General features: G+C 40.4%; 1 protein-coding gene across 8 annotated transcripts in view; it reads right to left on the bottom strand.

Moving 5' to 3' along the window:
- Nucleotides 1–23,088, bottom strand: part of ephb3b (eph receptor B3b) — a 48,189-nt gene that overhangs the window by 5,115 nt on the left and 19,986 nt on the right. For 2 of the 8 annotated variants that reach the window (XM_081384261.1, XM_081384265.1), the window contains exons 2-14: nucleotides 16,635–16,699; nucleotides 12,185–12,857; nucleotides 8,837–8,992; nucleotides 7,704–8,039; nucleotides 5,913–6,037; nucleotides 5,385–5,547; nucleotides 5,068–5,176; nucleotides 4,032–4,084; nucleotides 3,715–3,921; nucleotides 2,506–2,753; nucleotides 1,901–2,116; nucleotides 1,651–1,800; nucleotides 1,373–1,566 (exon numbers count right to left, since the gene is read on the bottom strand). In XM_081384261.1, the coding sequence (XP_081240387.1) occupies nucleotides 1,373–1,566; nucleotides 1,651–1,800; nucleotides 1,901–2,116; nucleotides 2,506–2,753; nucleotides 3,715–3,921; nucleotides 4,032–4,084; nucleotides 5,068–5,176; nucleotides 5,385–5,547; nucleotides 5,913–6,037; nucleotides 7,704–8,039; nucleotides 8,837–8,992; nucleotides 12,185–12,857; nucleotides 16,635–16,699 (2,695 nt within the window). Of the gene's footprint in view, nucleotides 1–1,372; nucleotides 1,567–1,650; nucleotides 1,801–1,900; nucleotides 2,117–2,505; nucleotides 2,754–3,714; nucleotides 3,934–4,031; nucleotides 4,085–5,067; nucleotides 5,177–5,384; nucleotides 5,548–5,912; nucleotides 6,038–7,703; nucleotides 8,040–8,836; nucleotides 8,993–12,184; nucleotides 12,858–16,634; nucleotides 16,700–23,088 lie in introns of all 8 variants that reach the window. The other 6 variants (XM_081384266.1, XM_081384263.1, XM_081384260.1 and 3 more) reach the window with 3 other exon arrangements.

The following is a 23,088-nucleotide window of genomic DNA, read 5'->3' as shown; positions in this document are numbered from 1 at the left end:
TGATCTATTTGGGTAAATCATGTTTGCCTGCATGCAAGCAAACAAGATCCTTCTTGCAGTATAGCACAACTATATTTAATGTCATGCACAAAAGCAGCCATTTTAAATTATATTAGACAAAATCAACAGAGACCAGGCTTGATCTATGCCCAGATTTTGGTCTTAATAACTAACAATGAGGTCTGGGCAGTGGGGATTGGGAGGCAAAGTTTCAGAGCAAAGACACTTCTGTCGGCGAGCTCTCTGCTCTGCTGAACCTAGCTGTCTTTTGATGGCATTAGATTAATTAACAATTAAAAGCATAAGAAAAAAGTTAATAAGAATGGAACAGAGGCTCTATTGAAGACAAGGTCTGTAGATGGATGGGAAGAGTGATTTTTAATAAGCTCCTGCCTTTAGGGCTGAAGGGTTTGTGGTCATTAACCTGGAAGGCAGCTTTCCTTAATGGAGCATTGTTAGAGCTGGTCTGGCTCTCGCGTCTTTGGGACGTTGACTTTAAGTGCAACATGGGGAAACTGTACGAGAAAACCAAAAGGATAACTGTCCATGCATAAGTAACCTACCCTTAACTCAAAAATGAGAGCAATTATTAACTAAATGAACTTTCCTTAGTTTATTTAAGGATTGGATCACTGAAGATAGTTCACAGAACATCAAATGTTGCAAAAACAGGAGCCCATCTCTCCCTCTTTCATTAAGCTCAGCAGGCAGCCCACTTATCCAGTGGCCCCTTTAAAATCTTGTTACTTGCTAATTAAAACCATTCCCATCTCTGAATTATATTAACTAATTATTCTTCCTTTAAACTCTGATCATTGCAGAGTAGACAAAGACAGGCTCCCACAGTTTCCCGGTTGTTAGAGGCCCTCCCCCAGGACCTACGGCCCAGAGGCAGGCACCCCGAGGTGGGTCAAAACCCGCCTGAAGCTTCTTGCTAACACAACTGAAACAATACATTTGTAGAAAAATGTGGATCGATTCTGTTTTATAGTGACTGGCATCTGGAAGGCAGATAAAGTCATTAAATATCTCAAACAGAAAAAGCTCTTGTAAGTTTAGACCCGAGCAAGCATCTCAGGCAAAACAATCAATAGCCCTGTGATGGTGTAATTAAACCAAATGTTTTATTGACTGAAGGTCCTCTTAATTTCTATAATGAAAGAGTTTCTCAGCTTACAATATTATTTGTCGATTGAAAATGATCTGAAATCAATGGTCTCTTAATTCAAATGCCTCTGTAACTTCGGCCTAATTCTGAATTTAAAATGAGAGAACTGGTTTGAGTAAGTCTATAATACTGCCTGCATAGATAAAAATCATTCAAACAAATTAACTAGCATGATGGTATGAGCCAGTCCATGTGTGCCCTTACCCAGAATGTGTGCTGGTGACCACCTTAAGGCTGGCGGCATTGCGAATAAGTTTGTCCAGGGTGTTGACGATCTGGGAGAACTTAGGTCTCAAGTTTCTTTCTTTCACCCAGCAGTCTAGCATAAGTTGATGCAAGGCAGTAGGGCAGTCCATGGGTGGGGGCAGTCGGTAATCCTGCTCGACTGCGTTGATCACCTGTTGATTGAAAAATAATAGTTTTTTGGCTTTAGTTTACTCTCAAATGAAGTTGAATAGAGGCAAAGTAGAGCGGAAACTCACATCTTGGTTGCTCATGTCCCAGTATGGGCGCTCGCCATATGACATCACCTCCCACATCACAATGCCGTAGCTCCAGACATCACTTGCTGATGTGAACTTCCTATAAGCAATAGCCTCTGGGGCTGTCCAGCGAATAGGGATCTTTCCACCCTATAGATGCAAGTGAATACAATGATTTTTAACCTCAGTCAGAAGCTGAAAACATTATTAATGGCTATGCATATTAAAGGATCAAGGTGTGAATGCTGACCAATGAGCTTGTGTAGGTGGGGTCAGTGGCATCATCCTCCAAGAAACGAGAAAGACCAAAATCGGACACCTTACACACCAGGTTGCTGTTGACTAGAATGTTACGAGCAGCCAGATCACGGTGCACGTAGTTCATGTCGGATAGATATTTCATGCCAGCTGCAATCCCTCTCAACATACCCACGAGCTGGATGACTGTGAACTGTCCATCATTTAGCTGTTGGAGAGAGAGAGAGGGAAAATCACAGACCCATTCATAACAGAAATGTCTGCTGTCTAAGTGTTTTTAACTTTCCAGGATGTTACTCATCACCCAGCTGATTCATCTCTGAATGTCACAGCTAGCAGCTACGCTATTTGTCATCTCTATTCAGAAAGTTTAGTATGTTTTTTTTTTCATGGGGATAGGTGAGAACATATCTTTTTTCATTAGAAAACTACTGCTTAGATAAAACTTGTGCTAGACCTCAGCCATGATGGTATTTGTTTTATGAAGTAGATCAGTTTTAATCAAGTATTACTTGCATGTTCACAAACAGGAATCCAGGCATAAAAAAAATATAATAATAATAAATACATTTTATTAAGGTAGTAATCATCTCTAACCCGAAGAAAGGAATCCAGCGCTCCATTCTCCATGAACTCAGTGACAATCATGACTGGCCGACTCTTTGTCACCACCCCTTCCAGGCGGATAATATTGGGATGATCAAACTGGCCCATGATGCTGGCCTCACTCAGGAAGTCTCTTCTTTGGCGCTCTGTGTAGCCTGCCTTAAGAGTCTTGATGGCCACAATGATCTCACGCCTTCCAGGGAGCTTCAGACGGCCGCGACACACCTCTCCAAACTCTCCTACATAGGTAATGGACAGACAAGAAAGAGGCAGAAAGGGTGGAGTGGAGAGAGGAGAGGAGAGGGAAGAGTGGAGGAGTGTGGGAGAGAAAGGGGAGAGGGACAGTTACTGGTTAGAATCAAGGAGCCAGGGGGAAGCAGGGGGAGACAGCAAAAGAAGCCAGGGCTAAAGGTGATGCTATTGGAGTGTATCCAGGGGGCGAGGGAAGGGGTAGGGTGAGGTCAGGAATGCTTAAATGGAAAAGACTTATAGAGCATTGTTGGGGGTTGAGGTACCAAAAAGGAAATGGGAAAAGTAAGGCAATAGAGGAAGGGGTAAAGGGCAGAAGCAGGGAATGCTAGGGTGTGGAGGGAGTCAGGGTAAGAGTGTAGGAAGTAGGTGGGGACAGAAGCTTGGGAGGATTGGACGACTTGCGTCTGCAGTCTAGGCCAATGTGTAAGCAGGTGCAAGAGAAACAGTGGGATCAGGGAAGGACATGGTAGGGGTTCATCACTTTAGACAAAGCTGGGAAACAACAGGTTCAGGTAGCAGCGTTAGATGTTAAAAGCCTTGTTTTTTGGAGTGTGGCATGGGGCTCCTCAACTCCATTCTATTATAACATGGCTGCAAGTCTTACTGAACCAGAATCCTACTTATCTTTGCTTTTGGCTTTCAGAAACTAAACTGTAAACACTAATGTTAAGATCTAGCAAAATTTACAAAACAAAGGGGAGTGGTTTCAAGGGCAGGAAGGAGCACCATGGATGGAGAAGTTAACAGGTCAAATGGTCAGGAGGACATTAAGTTGTCCAAGAGGTATAATCAGGCTCAGGACAGGTTTGGTAAGTTAGCAGGAATGGTAGCTCTATAGTTAGCTCTGAAGATAACCTCAGAAGCTCCATTTTGTAAGTAAAGCTGTTAGAGACATTGGTAAGGTGCTAAGGGATTGTATTTTGGAGCGGGATGAGTTGATTGAAGTACCGCTTGGAGTGAAGTCCTCTAAAGGTATGGCCTGGGTGTGCCTAGCTGTCTTCCCCCTGTTGCTCAGGAGCTTTTGTTGGTTACCTGCGCCAATGACCTCCTCGATTTTCACACAGGAAACGTCAATCTCTTTGGCAAACTCTCGGATGGCCTCATTTGGGTCCTCGTAGGTGAATGGGTCAATGTAGACCTTCATCCCCGGAGTGACTATAGGGGATTCAATAGTGCGAATAGCCGTATGAATCACACTGTCATAATACACAATATTTATAGCATTTTTAGTCATCCAATGGCAAGTAAACTCTGTAGACACTTACTATATTGTTGCAGTTTTTCTGTGTATTCTGATTCTGAGCCATTACGTTGCTTCCTGTAAACCAAAGACAATACAGTCAGTTACAAAAGGTTCATGATTTCTTAACTAGAAATAGCAAAATAAGCATTTTGAAAAGGACCTGTTTTTTTCTCTCCCTGCTAGCCCCTTTAGGGACACGAATTGAGGTCGATTAAAGAAGGGGAATTATATGACAATTAAGAGAACAACAGATTCAGCCTCAAGAGACCCTTGTCACTTCAGTTGACTGAATGGTAGAAGTGAAATCTACATAAAGACAGCTAAGAAAAACAGAAGCAGCAATGGTTGTCTTGCTCCCATTACATACTAAGGAATCTTTACTGCCACATTGTTTAATTCAGTCCTGTCTTTTAATTCTTTCCTTCACACTTTCTCCACTATCAGTACATTAAATGCAATGCAGTTTCAACCCCCTCTAGTAGCTACATGTTAATGCAATCCCTTTGTTGTCTAACTAGTAACCGGGCCAATAATACCCGCTGGTGATTTGTATCTCATTTCCAATTCAAATTCAGTTCCGGAATATGCCAAGGCCTACATTTTTTCAGTTGCAGACAAGTTAAGATACTGAGACACACTGTGCTGATTAGAAAGGAAGAGAGTGCAAATTGAGAATTTTTGCATTATAAGGCTTTAAATACACAGCTGCCTTGCCCTCCGCTGTGGAAATGGTAAGGTGGCCACAAGGTGGAATCTGCCAGTGCCAACGATCACCAGGACATTATGGAATTCCAATGTAGGGAACGCACATTTGAGACCACTGGATACAATTTACAAAGTAAAAGATCCAAAATGAATCTGCTTTTGAGAGTGCCTAAAATGCGTCCAATAATTGACCAATAGGTTCCAAGAAAGCATTATGGGTGACTAAAATAAATAAATTCAAAGAATTGTGTTGTTTCATAGGTATACTTTGACATGTAATTATTTCTTCTACATTTGATGTGATCCATTTATAAGTGTAATTACTGAATATTATTGAGGTAAGTGAAAATTACCTGAGGCAGACAATGGCAATAACCACAACAACAATGATGAAGACCAGCCCTGCCGTTAGAGAGCCCACAATGAGGGGTAGCTGCTCCTGCAGAGTCTTGTCTGCATCAGCTGTGTGAGGCACACAAAGAGAGATATCATAGGAAATATTCAAAGAATCGTATTTCTCAGATCTATTTATAGCATTTCGTTTTCTATGAGTGTTATTTATAGGATTATTAATGCAAAAACTCCACTTATATTCAAACCAATGCTTGATATGCTTTGGAAAGACATCATTTTAATGTGATAATACAGAAATATAGAGTGCTTTACATACCCTGGTGGTTGGTGCTGAAGTCAGTAGGGCTGCTATAGCGGCCATACCCTGCCACTGTTCGGGCTCGAACCTGCACCACATACGGCGTGCCTGGCTTCAAACCCTCGATGCGTGCAGAGCTACGCTGGGCTGTCATGGTGTGGGCAATAGCTTCTCCCTGGTCCTGTGGGAACAGTGATAAAACAAGCCATATAAAACCAGCCAGCACCCAAAAGCGAGCGTCTGGCAGCTCCAGTTTAATCTGTCAGTACAACACATCAAACACGGAGCAGATATGCCTGGCTCTTTCTTCTCCTCTATGCAAATCCTCCTGCCTCCATCCCTGCCAAGCTCCAACTGCCTTGCGGTATCAGCGTTCAAAAGAAGGGGATGAATCAAGGAAGGGAGGAGAGTGTTAGGGTATGAGAGAGAGAGACAGGAAGGGTTGATGCTGTTGTCAGGATGAACGATTATGTATAGAGCAGAGGATGACAGTGGTGGAATTGTGATTGAATGCCCTTCGCTTCATTGACTTACACTGGCTCTTACCTTCTCATGGTATTTAATCTCGTAATCCAAGATGATGCCATTTGGTTTTTCAGGAGGGAGCCAGGAAAGACTCATGGTGTTGGCTGAGGCCCCCATCAGGTGGACAGTAGGAACTGCAGAGGGAGCTATGTGGGTGGAAAATGAGAGAAATCCTATTTTAATGAAAACTGAATTTCTTTTTCTTTTCTTTTCTTTTTTTTTCACATTTAGAGCATGATCACATTTAGGATTACCAAAGAGCTACTTTGAAGTATTAGCATTAGACAGCCCTTAGTCTTTGGCACTTTCGGGGGCCCAGCCTCTCAAACTACACAGACAGAAAAGATTCTAAATTCTCTTGTGAAAAGCACCATGACAGACAAACCGGAAGGCTTGGTATCTGGCAGATCCAGTCCACACAATTTACCACACAACCTACACACAAATGCAAATATGTTTCTAGCTGCGCACATCCTATGTCCAATCCCAAATCTCTTGTTATGGCCCATGATGCCTTTTTTTTTACTGCCTGTCTTCACATATTTTTATATTCTTTCCCAAATCACTGCGATATTCCCAAACCACTGCAAAAATGCATATTTTATTTAAATTGTGAAGTAATTATTCATCATGCTAGTATATACTTATATATGTGTGTGTGTTCACACAAGTTCTTCCATAGCACCTTACTTATCTTAGCACCCAGCTTTACATAATCTAAATTGTCCCCATTTGTCCTCAGACCTGATGTTGTCGTCTCCGGTTTCTGATGTTATCAAGTTCTGTTCACACACTACAATAGCTCTCAACATCCCCTATTTTCTTGCCTCTGTCTCTCTCTCCCTCACTTTTTCTTTGTTAAAAACGTTTTAATCCCCAGGTCCGGTTCTTTGATCCTTTCCCTAGTAGCTCTTTATTATTCTGTCTGTCTCTTTGTCCGTCTCCCCCAAAAGCTCGCTCTCCCCCAACCCATCACCGTCAACCTCATAACCCAGGCCTTGCTCAGAAGAGCCTCACCCTGAAGACAATGCTCCCTGGGCAGCCCGCTTGCTTACTCTCACCCCGGGATTAAGGGGCCTCATCCTGCGGAGACAGTGGAAGTAACCATGACGTCCCTTGAGCTGACGGCCCATATTTATTTTTTGTCTTAAAAAGTGGATGAATATTCAGGCACAGTCCTAGGAGATAATCTGCTCACAGACTTTCCTGAATATTTGGAACCATGGGGGTGGGCTGCTGTGTGGGTGTGCATGTCACCCTGGGATTGACTTATGTGCAACAACAGCCTGGGTCATATTACAATGCCTGTGGTCAATCCCTGATAGCAAACAGAGGCATTCTTGGAGCTGGCATGGAGTGCTAAGGAGAGAGTTAAGCATATGCATGACTCTGAAAGCTATCCTGAGTCCAGTGATCAATTCAAAACTTGAATTAAATAATAAGAGGCTGTTTCCACAAAGGCAATGCATCTTCACATCTCACTAAACCCAGCATGCTCTAGCCTAGAGTAGCTTAGCTTTGCTACTGAGCATTACAGCACATCTGTCCGGTGTTATGTATTCAGTGGGCTGAGCTCTTTGAATATAGTTTTGTGGGTTGTAAGTATACTAAGAGAACCATCACATTTCAGTATTTCGGGCCAGAAAGCATATGAAGAAAACCTTTTTGTAACCTTTTGCATGGTAGTTCATTTTTAGCTGTTCAAAAATGGTTATTATAGCCTCTAGAACCAACAACAAATCCGCAGGTTCAAACCATAATATCTGGTTGACTGATAACCAACTTGAAACAGAAACAACTCACTGAACTCACCAGCTTGGTTGGTGGTGATGTTCACAGAGGCAAAGTGGGGTGCGTAGGGACTCTTGTTGGAGACTCCATTGACAGCCTGAATCTCAAAGCTGTACTGGGTGTGAGCCTGAAGGTTTCTGACCGTCACGTGTCTCTCAGTAAGCCCAAGGTGGCGGGGAGAGATATCCACATTATCATCACACCGTGTGCAGGTACCACGTTCGGGCAGACATTTCTTGCAGATGACGTTGTAGAGAAGGTCCTCCCTTCCACCTTGGTCACGTGGGTCGCTCCACTCAAGTACAAGCGATGTCTCATTTACGCTGGAGATGACGCTGCGTGGAGATGAGGGCACAGCTGCAAAAAGAAAATATATTTGACATGTTATTCTTCTGAAGACACAATTAAACATTTAAATTAGTTAAGTGTTTGTTGTTGTGTTCAGATAATTTAGCATTCATAATAACCCTGTCTAGCAGACCAGACTAAGGTGGTTTACTTGCCTTCCCAGCAGGTTTTTCAGGTCTCCCTGTTTAGTAAACTGGTGTTCAGTTGGTCTAGCTGTTTGGACAGCTGATTTCCCAGACGGGCCAATTGGCAAGTTCCCCAAACCCCAACAAAACTATTAAACTAAGCAGTGGAAACCCGCCTGGTACACAGCTAAGAACGTCAGACCACATAAGACTGGGTAAAGATGTTTTTTTAAGCAGGAAATTTAAATAAAACTGGTCAAAGGGGACTTCATTTACACTCAATGCAGATTAAGTGCTTTCATGTAACTAAAATTAAGCAAAACCTTGTTTTCCCCACTTGTGCTGCTCATTTAACATCAAAAATGGCAAGAAATAGCTGTGGTGTTCACTTGGGAAAACATTTTTTGGATGTATCTGTTCAGAGTACTGACAATGAACCCAACCAAAAAGAAGCTTATATAAAACAGGAGAAAGGGAAATGTTTCGAAACAATCCCAGCATTATCCTACTTGTTGGACTATTGACGGAGGAATTGGTTTACATATGGATGAACATGTATGTACATACAGTTGATCAATGTGGATTTTGAGAGAAGAGAACATGGCAAATAAACAACACTGCTTAAGATTAGATGAGGTCATGATGGGTGAAAATGAAGTTTTTGTCTAAGGCGTTACTTACTGGTGCATCCTGAGTCAGGTGAGTCATTGTCTGCCCGATAGTAGCCTGTCCTGCAGGAACAGATGCTGGCGGCTCCAGAACTTGTTCGACTGTTGGGCGGACATGGGGAGCAAAACCCTTCACCCTGCTTGGACTTGAAGGTGCCTGGACTGCAAGCTAAAGAGAGAAAGAGTTGTTTACTTTTACTGTCAGAGATAAAAAAAAACAAAAAAAAAACGATAGCTGTAACTGCATATTCACACCAAGTTTACTTTTTTACAACTCATTTTCAATCTATTGCTTCCATCTAGGTATGTGACAAAGCTTTTATTGCATTCAACAGCAAAATCAATAGCAATTTCCCCATTGCAATTAGCATTTTGTGAGCTTTGTTTGCCTTAATTTTCCTTTTGTTTTCCTTGCCCACAGTGTGCAGTCTAATCCTTTCCATCTTGGCATTGTAAAATACGAAGGCACACAGGTTGTTGCTTACGTATTTGTTTGGCACCATTAGTTTGTTGTTGCTTTCCTCCAGGGAAATAAACCCCTCATGACTAGACGAGTTCCAACAACATACCCTGGCCTTGCATAAACCCCATGCACACATGAGCTAACCGTCAACTTCAATTACAAACAGATGCCTGTTTGTTCCAAACAAGAGCACTTTTCAAAATGAACTCCAACAATCAATACTCAAACACAGGGAATGTCGATGTTGTACCACAGGAAATGTCCCTCTAAGATAAACAAAGTCATATTGAAGGCTACACGGTAAAGTGTGAGCTGTTATCTTATGAATACAAAGATTAGTGTGTCATTCACAGGTCTTTGGCCTATGTGGAGCTCCGACTCCATTTACGGACATTGTGTACACATTTTATCGCATCTATGATAAATGCAGAGGTGATCTCCTGGCACACAATGGCTTTGTGATCTTTCTGTTCGGAATGTCACCTAACTGTCTTGTTAAGTGATCAAGGAGCCAGTTTTATGTTTATTAACGGATGGGAAGGAGTATGACACCAGTTCCCAGCCTTCTGGGCCATTTTATCAGTAGTCTCTAAGGCTTAGGATCAGCAAATAAAGAACAGTCACAGTTTTTCAGGAAAATATTTAAACATCTGGTTTCTGGACTGATAGTGTTAAAAGCAGAACACACCACTGGTGATGTTCCTAGGGTCACCTTCTTAGTTCCCTTTCTCAGAATGTGCGGTATTGACACAAGGCTTCATTAGTGCAGAGATACTGTTAACTTGGTTGACTGGGGGCTTATTTGTTTAATCATTAATCAGGGGAGGCCAGCCAGAGGTAGGTAGCGAAGAAGGAACATAGAAAACAGTTCACATAGTGATAAAGATGAAAGAGTATAAGCCTTGTGAATTCGAGTTTATCACACATAACGTATCGCTTTGGAGATTAATGAGTCCTCAGTGTTGTGCCTCGCATTTTAGATGTACATAAATCAACCAAAATCGTTGGGAGACAAATGAGACCATCTAGATTCTAGACCCTATGAAAGACTGCTTGAAATTCCCCTTCAAAAAACTCAGACTGTTTTCTGAAGGGTTGAAAGTGCTGATTAATCGCTTCCAAGAAGGTAAGAAGTCAGCCCTTTCCTTTCATCCTCATCCTTCCTCTAGCTGCACTCCTGACAGAGCGAGAGAGAGAGAGAGAGAGAGAGAGAGAGGTGAGGTGAAAGACAGCAAAGGAAATGCAAATCCTGTGGCTTTTTCATGAGTTGTGCACTCTCTCCAGTACAGTCTATTGCACACACTCTATTGGCCAAACCTTCTTCTCTCTCTCTCTCTCTCTCTCTCTCTCTCTCTCTCTCTCTCTCTCTCTCTCTCTCTCTCTCTCTCTCTCTCTCTCATTGAGAGCAGAACATAGGACTTAAGGGAGTGAATAGAATTTGTGGTGAAATTGGAAGCGAGGAGAAAAATGTATAGTAGAAATATGCACCGCTAAGGAAAAAAAAAGGTTTTGTCAATTAATATTCATGTGAATATCCTAACTGTGCTCTGGCAGGGTATTAATGAGACCAACGGCCTTCAGATGAAGGCGAGCACGAGAGAGGTGACAGAGAGATTTATCCCTCCTTTGGTTTCCGGGTGGTTTGATTAGAAAACATTTTATCAGGTCACTGCTGCCAGGGCTTTCACCTTGAGCCACCACAAGCAAACAAATGAGTTTTTAACTATACATCAGGACTGCCCACTTTCCCCACGGGTATACACTGGTTTAATATCAAGTTGGCAGTAGTAGAAAAGTCCTTTATTACTTTGACAACTACATACATTTCTAATAATGATAATAATGTGAGTGGTGCTTGGAGTTGTATGCTAAGGTGTTGTAAATGGTTTTCATGGCATTGTTCTGCATTTCCAAAGGTGTTCATTTTAGGGTGGTTGCTAGGGTTTGGTGATAGGTTGTCAAAGTGTTGCAATGTGGTTCCTAAGGCATTCTTTCTGGTTATTTTTAGCAATCTATATAGTTGCTACATGGTTTCTTACTGTCTAAGTCAAAAGAGCCTGCCCCTAAGTCTCATGATATTGTAGTCCCTCCTTAAATGTTAACGTACAGGATTTTTCCACTGATTTATCATCCAAAAATAGACTGCTTAGAAAAGTATTAGTCGACTTTATATGCTTGGTAGTAATATGACTTTTAAGGCATCATTAATGTCCATAGCACCTTGTGCGCCACAGTGTTAAGCGACTCTCAACCAACTCTCATAACGTTGATGTTTACCCCAAACACCACTAATAATCCTCCTTTCTCTATACGCAAATAATTTGCTGTTCAATTTAGTTCTTTACCCCAGCGGTTCAATTCTCATTGACTCCGTCTTTGTAGTTCTTACAATTTGCTGGAACCAACTGTCTCTTTGAGACCTTTCACTTCTGGTGCCTTGACTGTCAGGGTTATTTTTCTATCTCCATCTCGTGCTCTTCATTAATGTTTCACTGCAGCCCTTGCCCTTGGTCCGCAAATCGATTCCGGTCTCCTCTCACTCCCAGCTCTCCATTTGACCCATGACCTCCCGCTGTCTGCTCTGCTCACTTTCACCGTGGCTATGTTACACGCTGGCTTAATTCACCTCGGTCTGAACCTGATATGTTTTTCAGCAAGACTGCTCCTTTCTCTCGGCAAAATGTTCCAGTCTGATGGACATACAGACTCTTTTACTTATTCATTGCTTTGCTCTGCTTAAATTCAGGTTGAATAACCAAATTTGCTGTTAGGCCAAACACCTCAATAACAAACAGGATGATTTGTCCATTCGACTTAATGTGATACCAGGAGATGAGACAAACTGCACAGTGAGCAAAAAAAAAAAAAAAAAAAAAAAACACATATATCAGCACTCACCTTGACACTGTGTCTCCTTAACTGCAGGCTCGAACCCAGCCATGCAAGTACAGGAACCTACAGGAACCATCCACTCTCCATCTCCATTGCAGTAGAGTTTAAGAGGTACAGACACCTCCAGAGCGTTTGGCACGCAAGTGCCGGGGGCGATGACTAGTGACGTGGCCTCGGCTCCTGTGGCCGTCTCTGGGAAGACGGCAAAATTGGCAATGGTCGTGGAACACTTCTTGTAGAAAACTCGGACAGAGATTAAAGACATGCAGGCGCCCAGGTCCTGGAAAGCCAGATAGAAGCCGGCCTTGGAAAGTGGACCAAAGCTGCGAATCTTGGTGTTGACCCGACCAGACTCCAACATAGAGAAGCTCTCATCCGGAGCAATGGTGTCCACCTTAACGTAAGGATTCTCCATCCAAAACGGACTGGTGGCGGTGGCTGAATCCGAGTCAGACTCATAGTAGAACAGATTGAAGGTCTCTTTACATGATCCTGGAATGTTGGGAATACTGTTGCAATCTCGTACGGTGAACTTCATCTCCACATAAACACGAAGAACATCCTTTCGGGGGATGAAGTCGCTGCGAAGCCAGTTGTTCTGGTTGAGCTCACGAACATTGCACACTTGGTATGTTCGGATGGGGTTCATGGCATCGTCATAACCGCTAACTTCCTCCCACTGAAAAAAAAAAGAGAACACTGTAAGTCATAGATATACAACAACTTACAAGTTCACCTTCAGAATGAGCTAGAATATATACCGCATTCTTCAAGGATTCTTCTACAGGACAATAGCAATAACAAATGTTGTTATCTAAAGTATGGTACAATACGCCTCATTGTCAGTATTATAAATGAAACTATTCTCATGTTGATGTTATCCGGGGCTTTAGAACTCTGAGGTTTTACGCTACTGAGGTACGGCAGGCAATAAATTGCTCTTTCTCAGCGACAGCCCCACAGCTTAAAAACAATATGACGAAGGGAGAAAGCCGGGAAAAAGAGTGAATGGGGCAGATGAAAGAGAGGGGAAATTAAATTCTGTGCTTTTTGGTTTGTGCCTTTTCAATTATACATTGTGTACGGTGGCATTAAGTGGGGAGCTGCACGCTGGTCTTTCATCTGCGTTCACCAGTTCAATGAAGAAACCCGCCTGGCGAATTCATCAAAAGTACCGTGGAGTTTCAGAACTCCATTAAATATAACAACGAGTGGATGTTTACCTCATACCTCGAGTGTGGAGTGCTCTCTGCATCACTTCACAATCAATTACTGTCCAATTAAGCCATCATGATTACATTGTATTCATGCAGATCAACAAGCTACATTCAATCCTCTACCTGAATGATTTCTCTTATCTACCAGAATTAAGAATATACATCTTTTCAAAAGACAAATGAGAGGTTTGTGCATTACATTACAATGAGTATACAGGTCTTGGTGACAACGAACATAAGTTCTGAGCTGAGATTTGGTGATTTGAGATGCGACAAGGTTAAATATAGTTCAACATCATGCAAGTAAGAAGCAGTGTTATTCAGCAACTACTAATGGGAGCGCAGACTGTGGTCGAGTAAGAACGCCTACTAGCAATCTTGGCAGCTAATGAGGGTTTTTACATCAACCTCTTCTTGCTTAAACAGCATATATCAACGAGAAATGATTTATCTTCAAATTGGTAAAGAAACAATTAGATGCATGCTCGGCCCACTTCTTTTGATTACAGTGAGTTCAAATTAAAGCAATCCTAAAGGAGAAAATGAGCTGTAGCCGGAAAGGAAAAAGAAAACTAGCGCAGCATCGAGAGATTTGTTGAGAGAGTAGCGTAGGGTTTGTGTAGGGGTGAAGTCTTTAATTAACACAGCGATATGGATGTTGTGCGGACAGGCCATTCATCCCTACGGGCCCCAGGGACCCCAGGTAGACAGGGCTTCTAGAAGTCTCTGCTTTATCACAGCCTTTCTGAGCCAAGGGTGCTGAAATCAATAATAAGCATCAGGTCAATGGGACAGGAGAAAGAGTGAAGTGTAAATGGCCATTTAGTTCAGTGGAATAAATTGCTGAGAGAGTGAAGATGGGAAAGAGGAATCGGCCCCCACACATTGCACTGGTGTGGACTCGCAATGAAACATTCCTCTTTCCAGGATGAAGATGCTCAATCAATTTCTTTTCAACTCAATATCAGGGAAATAAGCCTACAAATTGTGATCTCTGCAAATTAAACTTTGATGCAATAAAGCACTTTCATACACACTTGTATGTTTAAGCACATTGAATTTTCTCCCATTGCACATTGGAGATCTGCATTCACTTTAGATGCAGCTGTGGAATGACGGTTCATGTGGTTTATTTATAAATATGTAAGTGCATTACTTTTTTTTTTTTACTCAGTTTGTTTATCTTGGAATAATTAGCAGGTCAGGTTTAAGCAACAGCAGGCCATTATGTTTATTTTTCCTTAATGGTGTTAAAGTCTGTATTTATCTGTGTTTATTTCTCAGGTTACAGGTGTAAGACTTATGATTAATAGAGTTTTTTTATTTATGGAAGATTGAATGAAAATAGAAAAAGACCTGCTGAGTCAGGCTGGGAATTATTCCAACTTTTGGCCCTTGTTTTTATTATCTGGGCACAGTTCCCATTTCGGTTTTCTGGGTGTGACATACCATTGAACTTAGTGTCACACGAAATTAGAAATGAGTGTCGCGTAAGAAAGAGAGATATGGAGGGTGCCAATTAAGCCAGTGGGTAAATCTCCAAGAACAAACAGTCAAAATCACATTTCATCCGTTTTGATTTATTTGGGATTTGGTTTGAATGTGACCAGTTTTCGTGGGATTCACAGAATATTTCAGCTTGGGATTGAAATAAAAGGCATCCATAACACTGCGATATTTAAAGCAAGGACTCACTGGTGCCACATTTCCCCTGTCTGTCTTAAAATACAGTGGGGCGGCGTGGGTGAAATGTATAGCTGTGTGCATGACAGAGAGCAGAAGGGAAAGAATTGGGCAATGTATGTCCTGAAAGGAGGCATCTGTTGGGGTGTCGAGGGGTTATGCTTTGGCCCATTGTGCTGGTGAGTTTTAGTGCTTTAATGGGGGCGGCGAGGGATATTTACAAGAATAATATATAGACGGGGAAGGTGAAATGGCAGTTGATTTGTGTCTTTGGGGTTGTTCATTGGTGCTAAGTTACTCGGAAGTAAAGGTTTTGGGGAGGGGTGACTGCAACAGCTGAGATGGTGTGGCTGGGGGCAGTGGACACATGCAGAACCCTGAAGTATAGGATATAGAGGACCCAAAACTAAGAATTAGACAAAGAATCTGAAAAAAAAAAAAAAAAGTAAGGAAAGGCAGCAGTCTCTGGGTATTGTGGAAGATATACTGAGCGGTAGGATACTTCTGCTGTGTCTGCCAAAAGCTTGTGGGCACAAATTTCATTTTTGGAGAACGAATGTAACACGGCTAGGGTGAAATCTGATCTGGGCATTGCCTTTATCTGATGAAACTCAGAGCTTCCTGTGTTTAACACGCTATATTTGAACAAGGACTGTTTATAATGCCTCTTGATTTAAAGGTAGTTTAACTACGACATTTATGAGAGAATCTCACGGAATCTGCCAAGTCATTTTTAACTCTCAAATGAAATAATTCAATGGAAAGAAATGAAATATATATATTTTATTTTAATGACAATTAGGCATATTTTAAAATATTTGTAAGTGTCATTAATGTAATGGAAAAAAAAATCTAAGGTATTTATGTAATGCAAAATACATAAATACATTAAAAACATTTATTTTTGTATTGGCATTATTTGAAAATAATGCTAATACAAAACAACAACAAAAACAAAACGGGAAAACAAAACAAGGGGGAAACAACAACAACAACAAACAATAAAACAAAAAATAAAATAAAAATAAAAATGAATAAAACAAACTAACAAAGCAAAAACAAAACAAAACAAAACAAAACAAAACAAAACAAAACAAAACAAAACAAAACAAAACAAAACAAAACAAAACAAAACAAAACAAAACAAAACAAAACAAAACAACTAGTCATGTTTAACCCTCAAATTAAAGATTTCAATGGGAAGAAATAAGAAATTAGGTTTTCCTTGAACAAATCGACATCCATTTAAGGACCACTCTATATTTTAGAATGATTTTAATGACCATTAAGCACATTTTTATGGGGGAAAACAACCACAACAACAAATAACTAAAAAAAAATAAAAAATAAAAACACAAGGGGACAAACAAAACTGTTCCTACAAACGGACCAGTTATTATTATTTTTATCATTTTTTTTAATGTTAGGGTTAAATATGACATGGAGAGGATATTTTTGAGATTCACCTCATACTTTATTTGGACTAAAGGAGCAGATCATATAAGCATAACGTGCTCAGGTTAACCAAAGTCAAACACACAACAGCACTAACTCACCCCAGTTTCAGGATGTGAGGTCCATGCGAGTTCAGTGGTGGCCCATTTGGTGTCCATAAGTGTTTCTGCAGGGAAAGAAAAGAAAAGAAAAAAAAGATCCACTGAGTTTGAGGAACAATATGAGCCTAAACAACTGACAACAACAAAAATGAGAAAACTCAATGAAATGGAAAACCTTGAGAGGAATTGATTTCACACTGTGAAGGACGAGCTAAGCAATACATAACAGTCACTGTCCATATTGTTAATGGCCATTAATGCATTGTGCTAAATTCACGAGTGCTGTTACAGAGAAACACTATCATGCTAATCAACAGTGAAAAGACGGAAGAAAGGCAAAACAGCTTTGTGTGTGATCCAGAAGACATTGTCAAAGATTTATGACAGCCCTCCTCTAATTAGATTTAATTAGCCGTGTATTTGCTGGGTGGGAAAGAAAAGCTAAGTGTTTTTGAAAGACAACCCTCTACCCTTCCTACACGTACACACACACACACACACACACACACACACACACACAAAACATCCACTCACTCGCACCCTTAAGCTAGCAGCTGTAAACTCAAGAGGATATATAACAGAGCAAAGGAGTTCTTGAATAGCGCCATAAAACTCGCAAAAGGAAGATCTTCACAATTTCCTCAATGCCCAATATGCTCTGCCTGTCTGTTTTTTTCTGTTGTTATCCCAGCAGCCATATGTGCAGCTCTCTGTTTTTATTACAGTGAGCACGCTCACTCGAACATATTGAGTCAACCATTTTACCTTCCACCACCTGCTTCTGCTGTTTATGTACGGCATTCGCAGTCACCGCTGCACGTTGTAACTGTGTTTTAGTAAATTAGATGGATGGGAGCGTTAAAAGTGCACTGAAATCATGTGTTAGGGAACAAAACATCAGAGGAAGTTTGTTGTCCTCCGAAGTGAGTGCTAAACCCATTTACTCCTTGTATTAACATCCGTTTCAGGAATAAACAGGGTTCGAATGTTGTCAGAAATGCATTTGTAGGGCTTCACGGTTTGGAGAAGAAGAAAAAAATAAAATGAAATAGTGACTGCAACTTAAAAATAAAATAAGTAAATAAGTAAGTCAATAAATCAATCAATGAATAAAAATAAAAATCCAACTTTTGCTGTGCTTATTTTTGAAACATCAAATTCTCCAAAGATGTTCACCACGCTTATGATTAAATTTCATATCTGAAGTCTTTCTAAACGCTCAAATCATGACAAAACAAAAAAATATATTTTTCAAGACCAAGTCAGGTCACCTTTATTTATATAGCGCTTTAACACAGATTGTTTCAATGCAGCTTTCCAGTAATAACAGGAAAATAATGCATTTCAACTGTTGCCAGCTGAAGTCAGTTCAGTGTTGATTCAGCTCAATTGTAAAGATTATAAATTATTAAATCAGTTAATTTCATCTATGAAGCAGTTCTGCAAATAATGACGTCTCAGAACACTGCTTTACTTTCTCCCACTCTTAGTAACATGAGTGCACAGTATTCGTTTGCATAAAGTCTTAGCTGATCTGTCCCGGACAACAGTGAAGGACCACCTACTCGCCTGTCAATCAAACCTGATATTAATAAAGTTGTACACAGCAGTCTGTCTAATTTGACTAGCTGATATTGCATCACTCGTCTACTGGAAATATCGAACTTGATTGTGGCTACTTGAGATGTTTCCAACACATAGGTGTTTAAGCCGTTTGAGGCAGCTGTTTAATTCCTCACACAGAATACGCCATTGATTTCCTGTTGGGATGTCTTTCATCGCGTGTCATTTTGTGTCGCTGACTTACAGGTCCGCTGACATTCAAACACGCTCTACAAAACACCTCGACGTTTAAAAGAAAACCATAGCTGTCAGCTGTGAGAGAGCTAGCACGCAGGTACTAGCGCAAATACAACGCCAGGCGAAACCAGAGAAAAGGGGGAATGGAGTGAAAGTCAGCTCTGACTCAGTGAAACAGACGGAACGTTCCGGAGCATGCGGCGATTGACTGCAGCCTTCTGTTTTGTTTGCGTTTTGTAAGCTGCGCTGAAAAACAGCAAAGCCGAGCATTGTGTCAGCTGAGCGCGCTTTTTAGATGAGGAGGCAAGTCCTGGCTCAATGAGAGAGCGAACACAGCGGAGGGTGACCCACCCCTCACCCCGGCCCGTCGCAGTCAGGGGGGCGAGAGGCCGTGCCCTCAATGCGACAATTCATTCACACTCCAGCATGAAGCCTACAGCAGCACCCAGCCTCCATTACGCACTCCTCCACAGTTAAAATGGCTCCACACAGGGAACGTTTTGTTTTGGGAGCGGAGAACCGATGGCTTGTTTCCTGCTTCTCCCAATTCTGAGGTAAAACTGAAGAGTACGGGTGGTTTCTGGCAGGATGTCGAACCTGATTGACGAGTGCTCTGAGAAAATACTTCCCTTGCGCAATCCGTCTGCAATCGCACGTTTGACTGTGAAGCACGGGCAAACTTTGAGCCGAAATCAAAATGACATAAAGCACCCACCATAAACTCGAGTTAGAGAGGCGGAACTTTTATGAAAATGTTACACAAAAATTAAAAACCAAACCTTATTCACCTCGTGTTGACTTAGCTGTCATAAAAGTTTAATCATAAAACACTAAAGTAGACGAAAATAGCAATTACATAAACTACTTATAAACAAATATGTATTTTTAGCAATAATATGTATTTTTAATGTCACCACTATTGTGCACAATGATAAATGGGTTGCCCTTTATAATAATTTGGCAAACATAATCATATATTTCATTCATATTTTAATTGGCTTAGTAAGGTTTTGAACATTCTCATAAAGTCTCAAAATCTCAGGAAATGTAAATATTTGAAGTTACTCAAGCAGATATCAGATATGTTTAGAGATAAATATGGACATGTGTAAAATTACTGTAGATTTGTTTTTGGTCCAAACACTACACTTTTTTTTTCTGTAACTACACTGTAAAATATTATTTTACGTATTTTTAAGTAATTAACATTGTAGTTGATTATACTTAAAATTTTTACATTGATTGTACTTAAAAAAAGTTTTAAAAAAAGTGTAAGAATCACTAAAGTACAAGAAAATAATAACATGATAGCCTACTATTTAAACTACTTAAAAACGGTATAAACATCATAATATATTTTAATAGTAATATTTCATAATGACATATAGTTAATATATAATTTCACCATTCAGGGCCGGAGTGGGGCCACTTTTCAGCCCGGGAGTTTCAGGCCCAAGACCGGCCCACTTTTTCCATGGTGGAATTCCAAATTAGCACTTTTTTAAAATTGGATAAATGAAGCAACAGTTCAGCTCGTACTATTGTGTAGTTAGTATTAATACCATGGGTTAACAAATAATGTAAAGGTTAAATAATAATTCACTTAGACTTTATAAGAAGCATAAGAAGCAATTGCAACTTTTTCACACAATTCTGACGTTATATTTCGCAATTCTGACTTTATATTTCACAATTCTGACTTTATATTTCGCAATTCTGACTTTATAACACGCAATTGCTACTTTATATCACACAATTCTTACTTTATATCTTGCAGTTCTGACTTTATAAGCAATTGCGACTTTATTTCACACAATTCTGACTTTATAATTTGCAATTCTGACTTTATAACACGTTTTATGATTTTATATCACACAATTCTGACTCTATATCTGGCAGTTCTGACTTTATAAGCAATTGCGACTTTATATCACACAATTCTGACTCTATATCTGGCAGTTCTGACTTTATAAGCAATTGCGACTTTATATCACACAATTCTGACTTTATATTTCGCAATTGTGACTTTATAACATGTTTTATGACTTTATATCACACAATTCTGACTCTATATCTTGCAGTTCTGACTTTATATTGCGACTTTATTTCAGGCAGTTCTGATTTTATATCTTGCAATTCTGACTTTATAAGAAGCAATTGCGACTTTATATCACGCAATTCTGACTCTATATCTCACAATTCTTTATAACACGCAATTGCAACTTTATTTCAGGCAATTCTGACTTTATATCTCACAATTCTGACTTTGTAACACGCAATTGCAACTTTATTTCAGGCAATTCTGACTTTATATCTCGCAATTCTGAGAAAAAAAGTCAGAATTGCGAGATGTAAACTCGAGATAAAAAGTCGCAATTATCTTTTAAAATGTTTTATTCTGTGGCGGAAACAAAGCTTCCATAGCCTACCTCCTGGCACCATTATATCTTTTTAAGTAATGTGTAAATGGGTATAATATGTAAATATTTTAATTGCTTATTAATAAGGTCTCAAAGACTCAAAATTCCCAGGAAACACACATACTTGAGGTTTTCAAAGCACATTTATGAAAGTATGGATAAATGACAATATGGAAGTATGTGTAAATTTCTAAACAATAAGTCATAGTTTTTGCTTCAAACACTAAATATAAAAGCTGCATGACACACATCTTTAGTGGAAAATTCCCATTCACAGAATTGCATGTTCACACACAGAAAGAGACACACACACACACACACACACACACACACACACACACACACACACACACACACACACACACACACACACATATTGATGTAAGAAAGGTCAGCTCTTCCATTTTAATCCTCTAATGACAGAGCAGCGTTAATAACAGAGGAAGACTGAGAAACACTTGGTTTCTGAAACACACACACACACACACACACACACACACACACACACACACACACACACACACACACACACACGCGCACACACACACACGCACACGCACACACACACACACACACACTCATTCTGCGAGTTTACAAGCGCCTGAAAATATTTCTTTGTTCCAGTAAGCAATCTTCTTGAAAAAGAGGGGTATGTGAACAAAACCAGCTCTATTGATACAAAGAATGTTCAGTGGATTTAGAAAGTGACTCAGTGCCGTGTGGGCAGACAGGTGAGAGATTACTGCAGGATTTCAGCCCAACTGCTTTCAGCTTTAGTGATTCCTTTTTCCGTGTATTTTGGAGGTTAGGACGCGTGGAAAGCAAGGAAAACTCAAAGTGAAACGGCAAAGACTGGGATCAGGATTGTTCTGATTGAATGACTTCAATTTACATACATATTTTGCATGTAAGAAAATGAAAGGTGAAGTGTGTACGTTCTGCACCATTAGTTAAATAGAGATAAAAAATTTTAAAAAAATGCTGTTAAACCAGTTTTCTGAAGACTAACATTGGTCAGTCAAACAAACAGCCCTGCCCAAAACTTATGCTATTGGTTAACACTATGTTGTTGTGGCAGGCTGGTCAAATATATATATATATATATATATATATATATATATATATATATATATATGTATGTATCTGAGTTTAGATTTTATATATATATCAATCTTGATTTGCCAATTTTGTCTCCTGCTGCGCTGTTGTGGAATCGTACCAAACAACAGGCTTAAGGACAAATAAAGGAACGTCACTCTCCGTCTCCAAACACTTGAGCTCTGTTTTGCCACCCAACACTGAGATGTGTCAACAGCGTGGGGAAAACACTGCATTAAACGTATTAAAGCTATTAGACTGATTGCTTTGTATGTGCTTTTGTTGCTGCTTTCATTAGCTGTTGGGGGGTTTGGTGAAGCGGGCTGAAAGTGGGGGAGATATTTTGGGAGAGAGAGGGGGAAAGTCGTTGAAAGGGGACGGAGGAAAATAAGGGGTGGGGGGGGGGGGCTTCTATTTAAATTGAAATGTGGTGAGCGTCCCGGGCTTTTGTGGCACGCTGGAGTGTGGTGATTAGAGGAGTAGGCTGCTTTTGGCGAGCCGGCGTGCAACCTCTAATTGGCCGACGGTCCTTGATGTAGATGCTGGATCTCCAACACCCTGAATCCTCCACGGGAACTCCATGAAAGGAGCCTCCTTATCCCCATCCGTCCACTTGCCGTCAGTCACGGCACAATGCCTGTCACTCTCTGGGCCATTTACGTACTAACAAGGCCCACTGTCAAAGCCGCAGCTGTAGCGTTCATTTCATGACGGAATTACTGTAATTTCCGACCACTAAAATCGCCCGTGTCTTTGTCGAATTTGTAATTGTACAGTGGAAACTCTTAACTTCAGGAAACGCAGACTTCTCCCACTTGACTATTGGGTTACACTTTATTTTATGGTGATGCAGTTACATTGTACTTACTCAATTAACTACATGTACTTACTATAGGGTTACGGTTAGGTTTAGGGTCAGTTACTTTCACATGTAGTAACTTGTACATGCCAGACTTGTATCCAAATCTACTTATAAGGTATTCAAGGGTTACACTTTATTTTAAGGTGTCTTTGTTAAAGTGTCATTATATATATATATATATACGTACTGAGTAATATTAATTAACAACATGTACTTAGTATAGAGTTAGGGTTAGAATGAGGGTTTGGTTGAGGGTTAGTTGCATGTAATTATG

This window comes from Scardinius erythrophthalmus, assembly GCF_964197995.2.
Source record: "Scardinius erythrophthalmus genome assembly, chromosome: 14".
NCBI classification, from domain to species: Eukaryota; Metazoa; Chordata; class Actinopteri; order Cypriniformes; family Leuciscidae; genus Scardinius; species Scardinius erythrophthalmus.
Note: the sequence above shows the minus strand (reverse complement) of the source record. Positions and strands in the feature narration are given on the sequence as shown.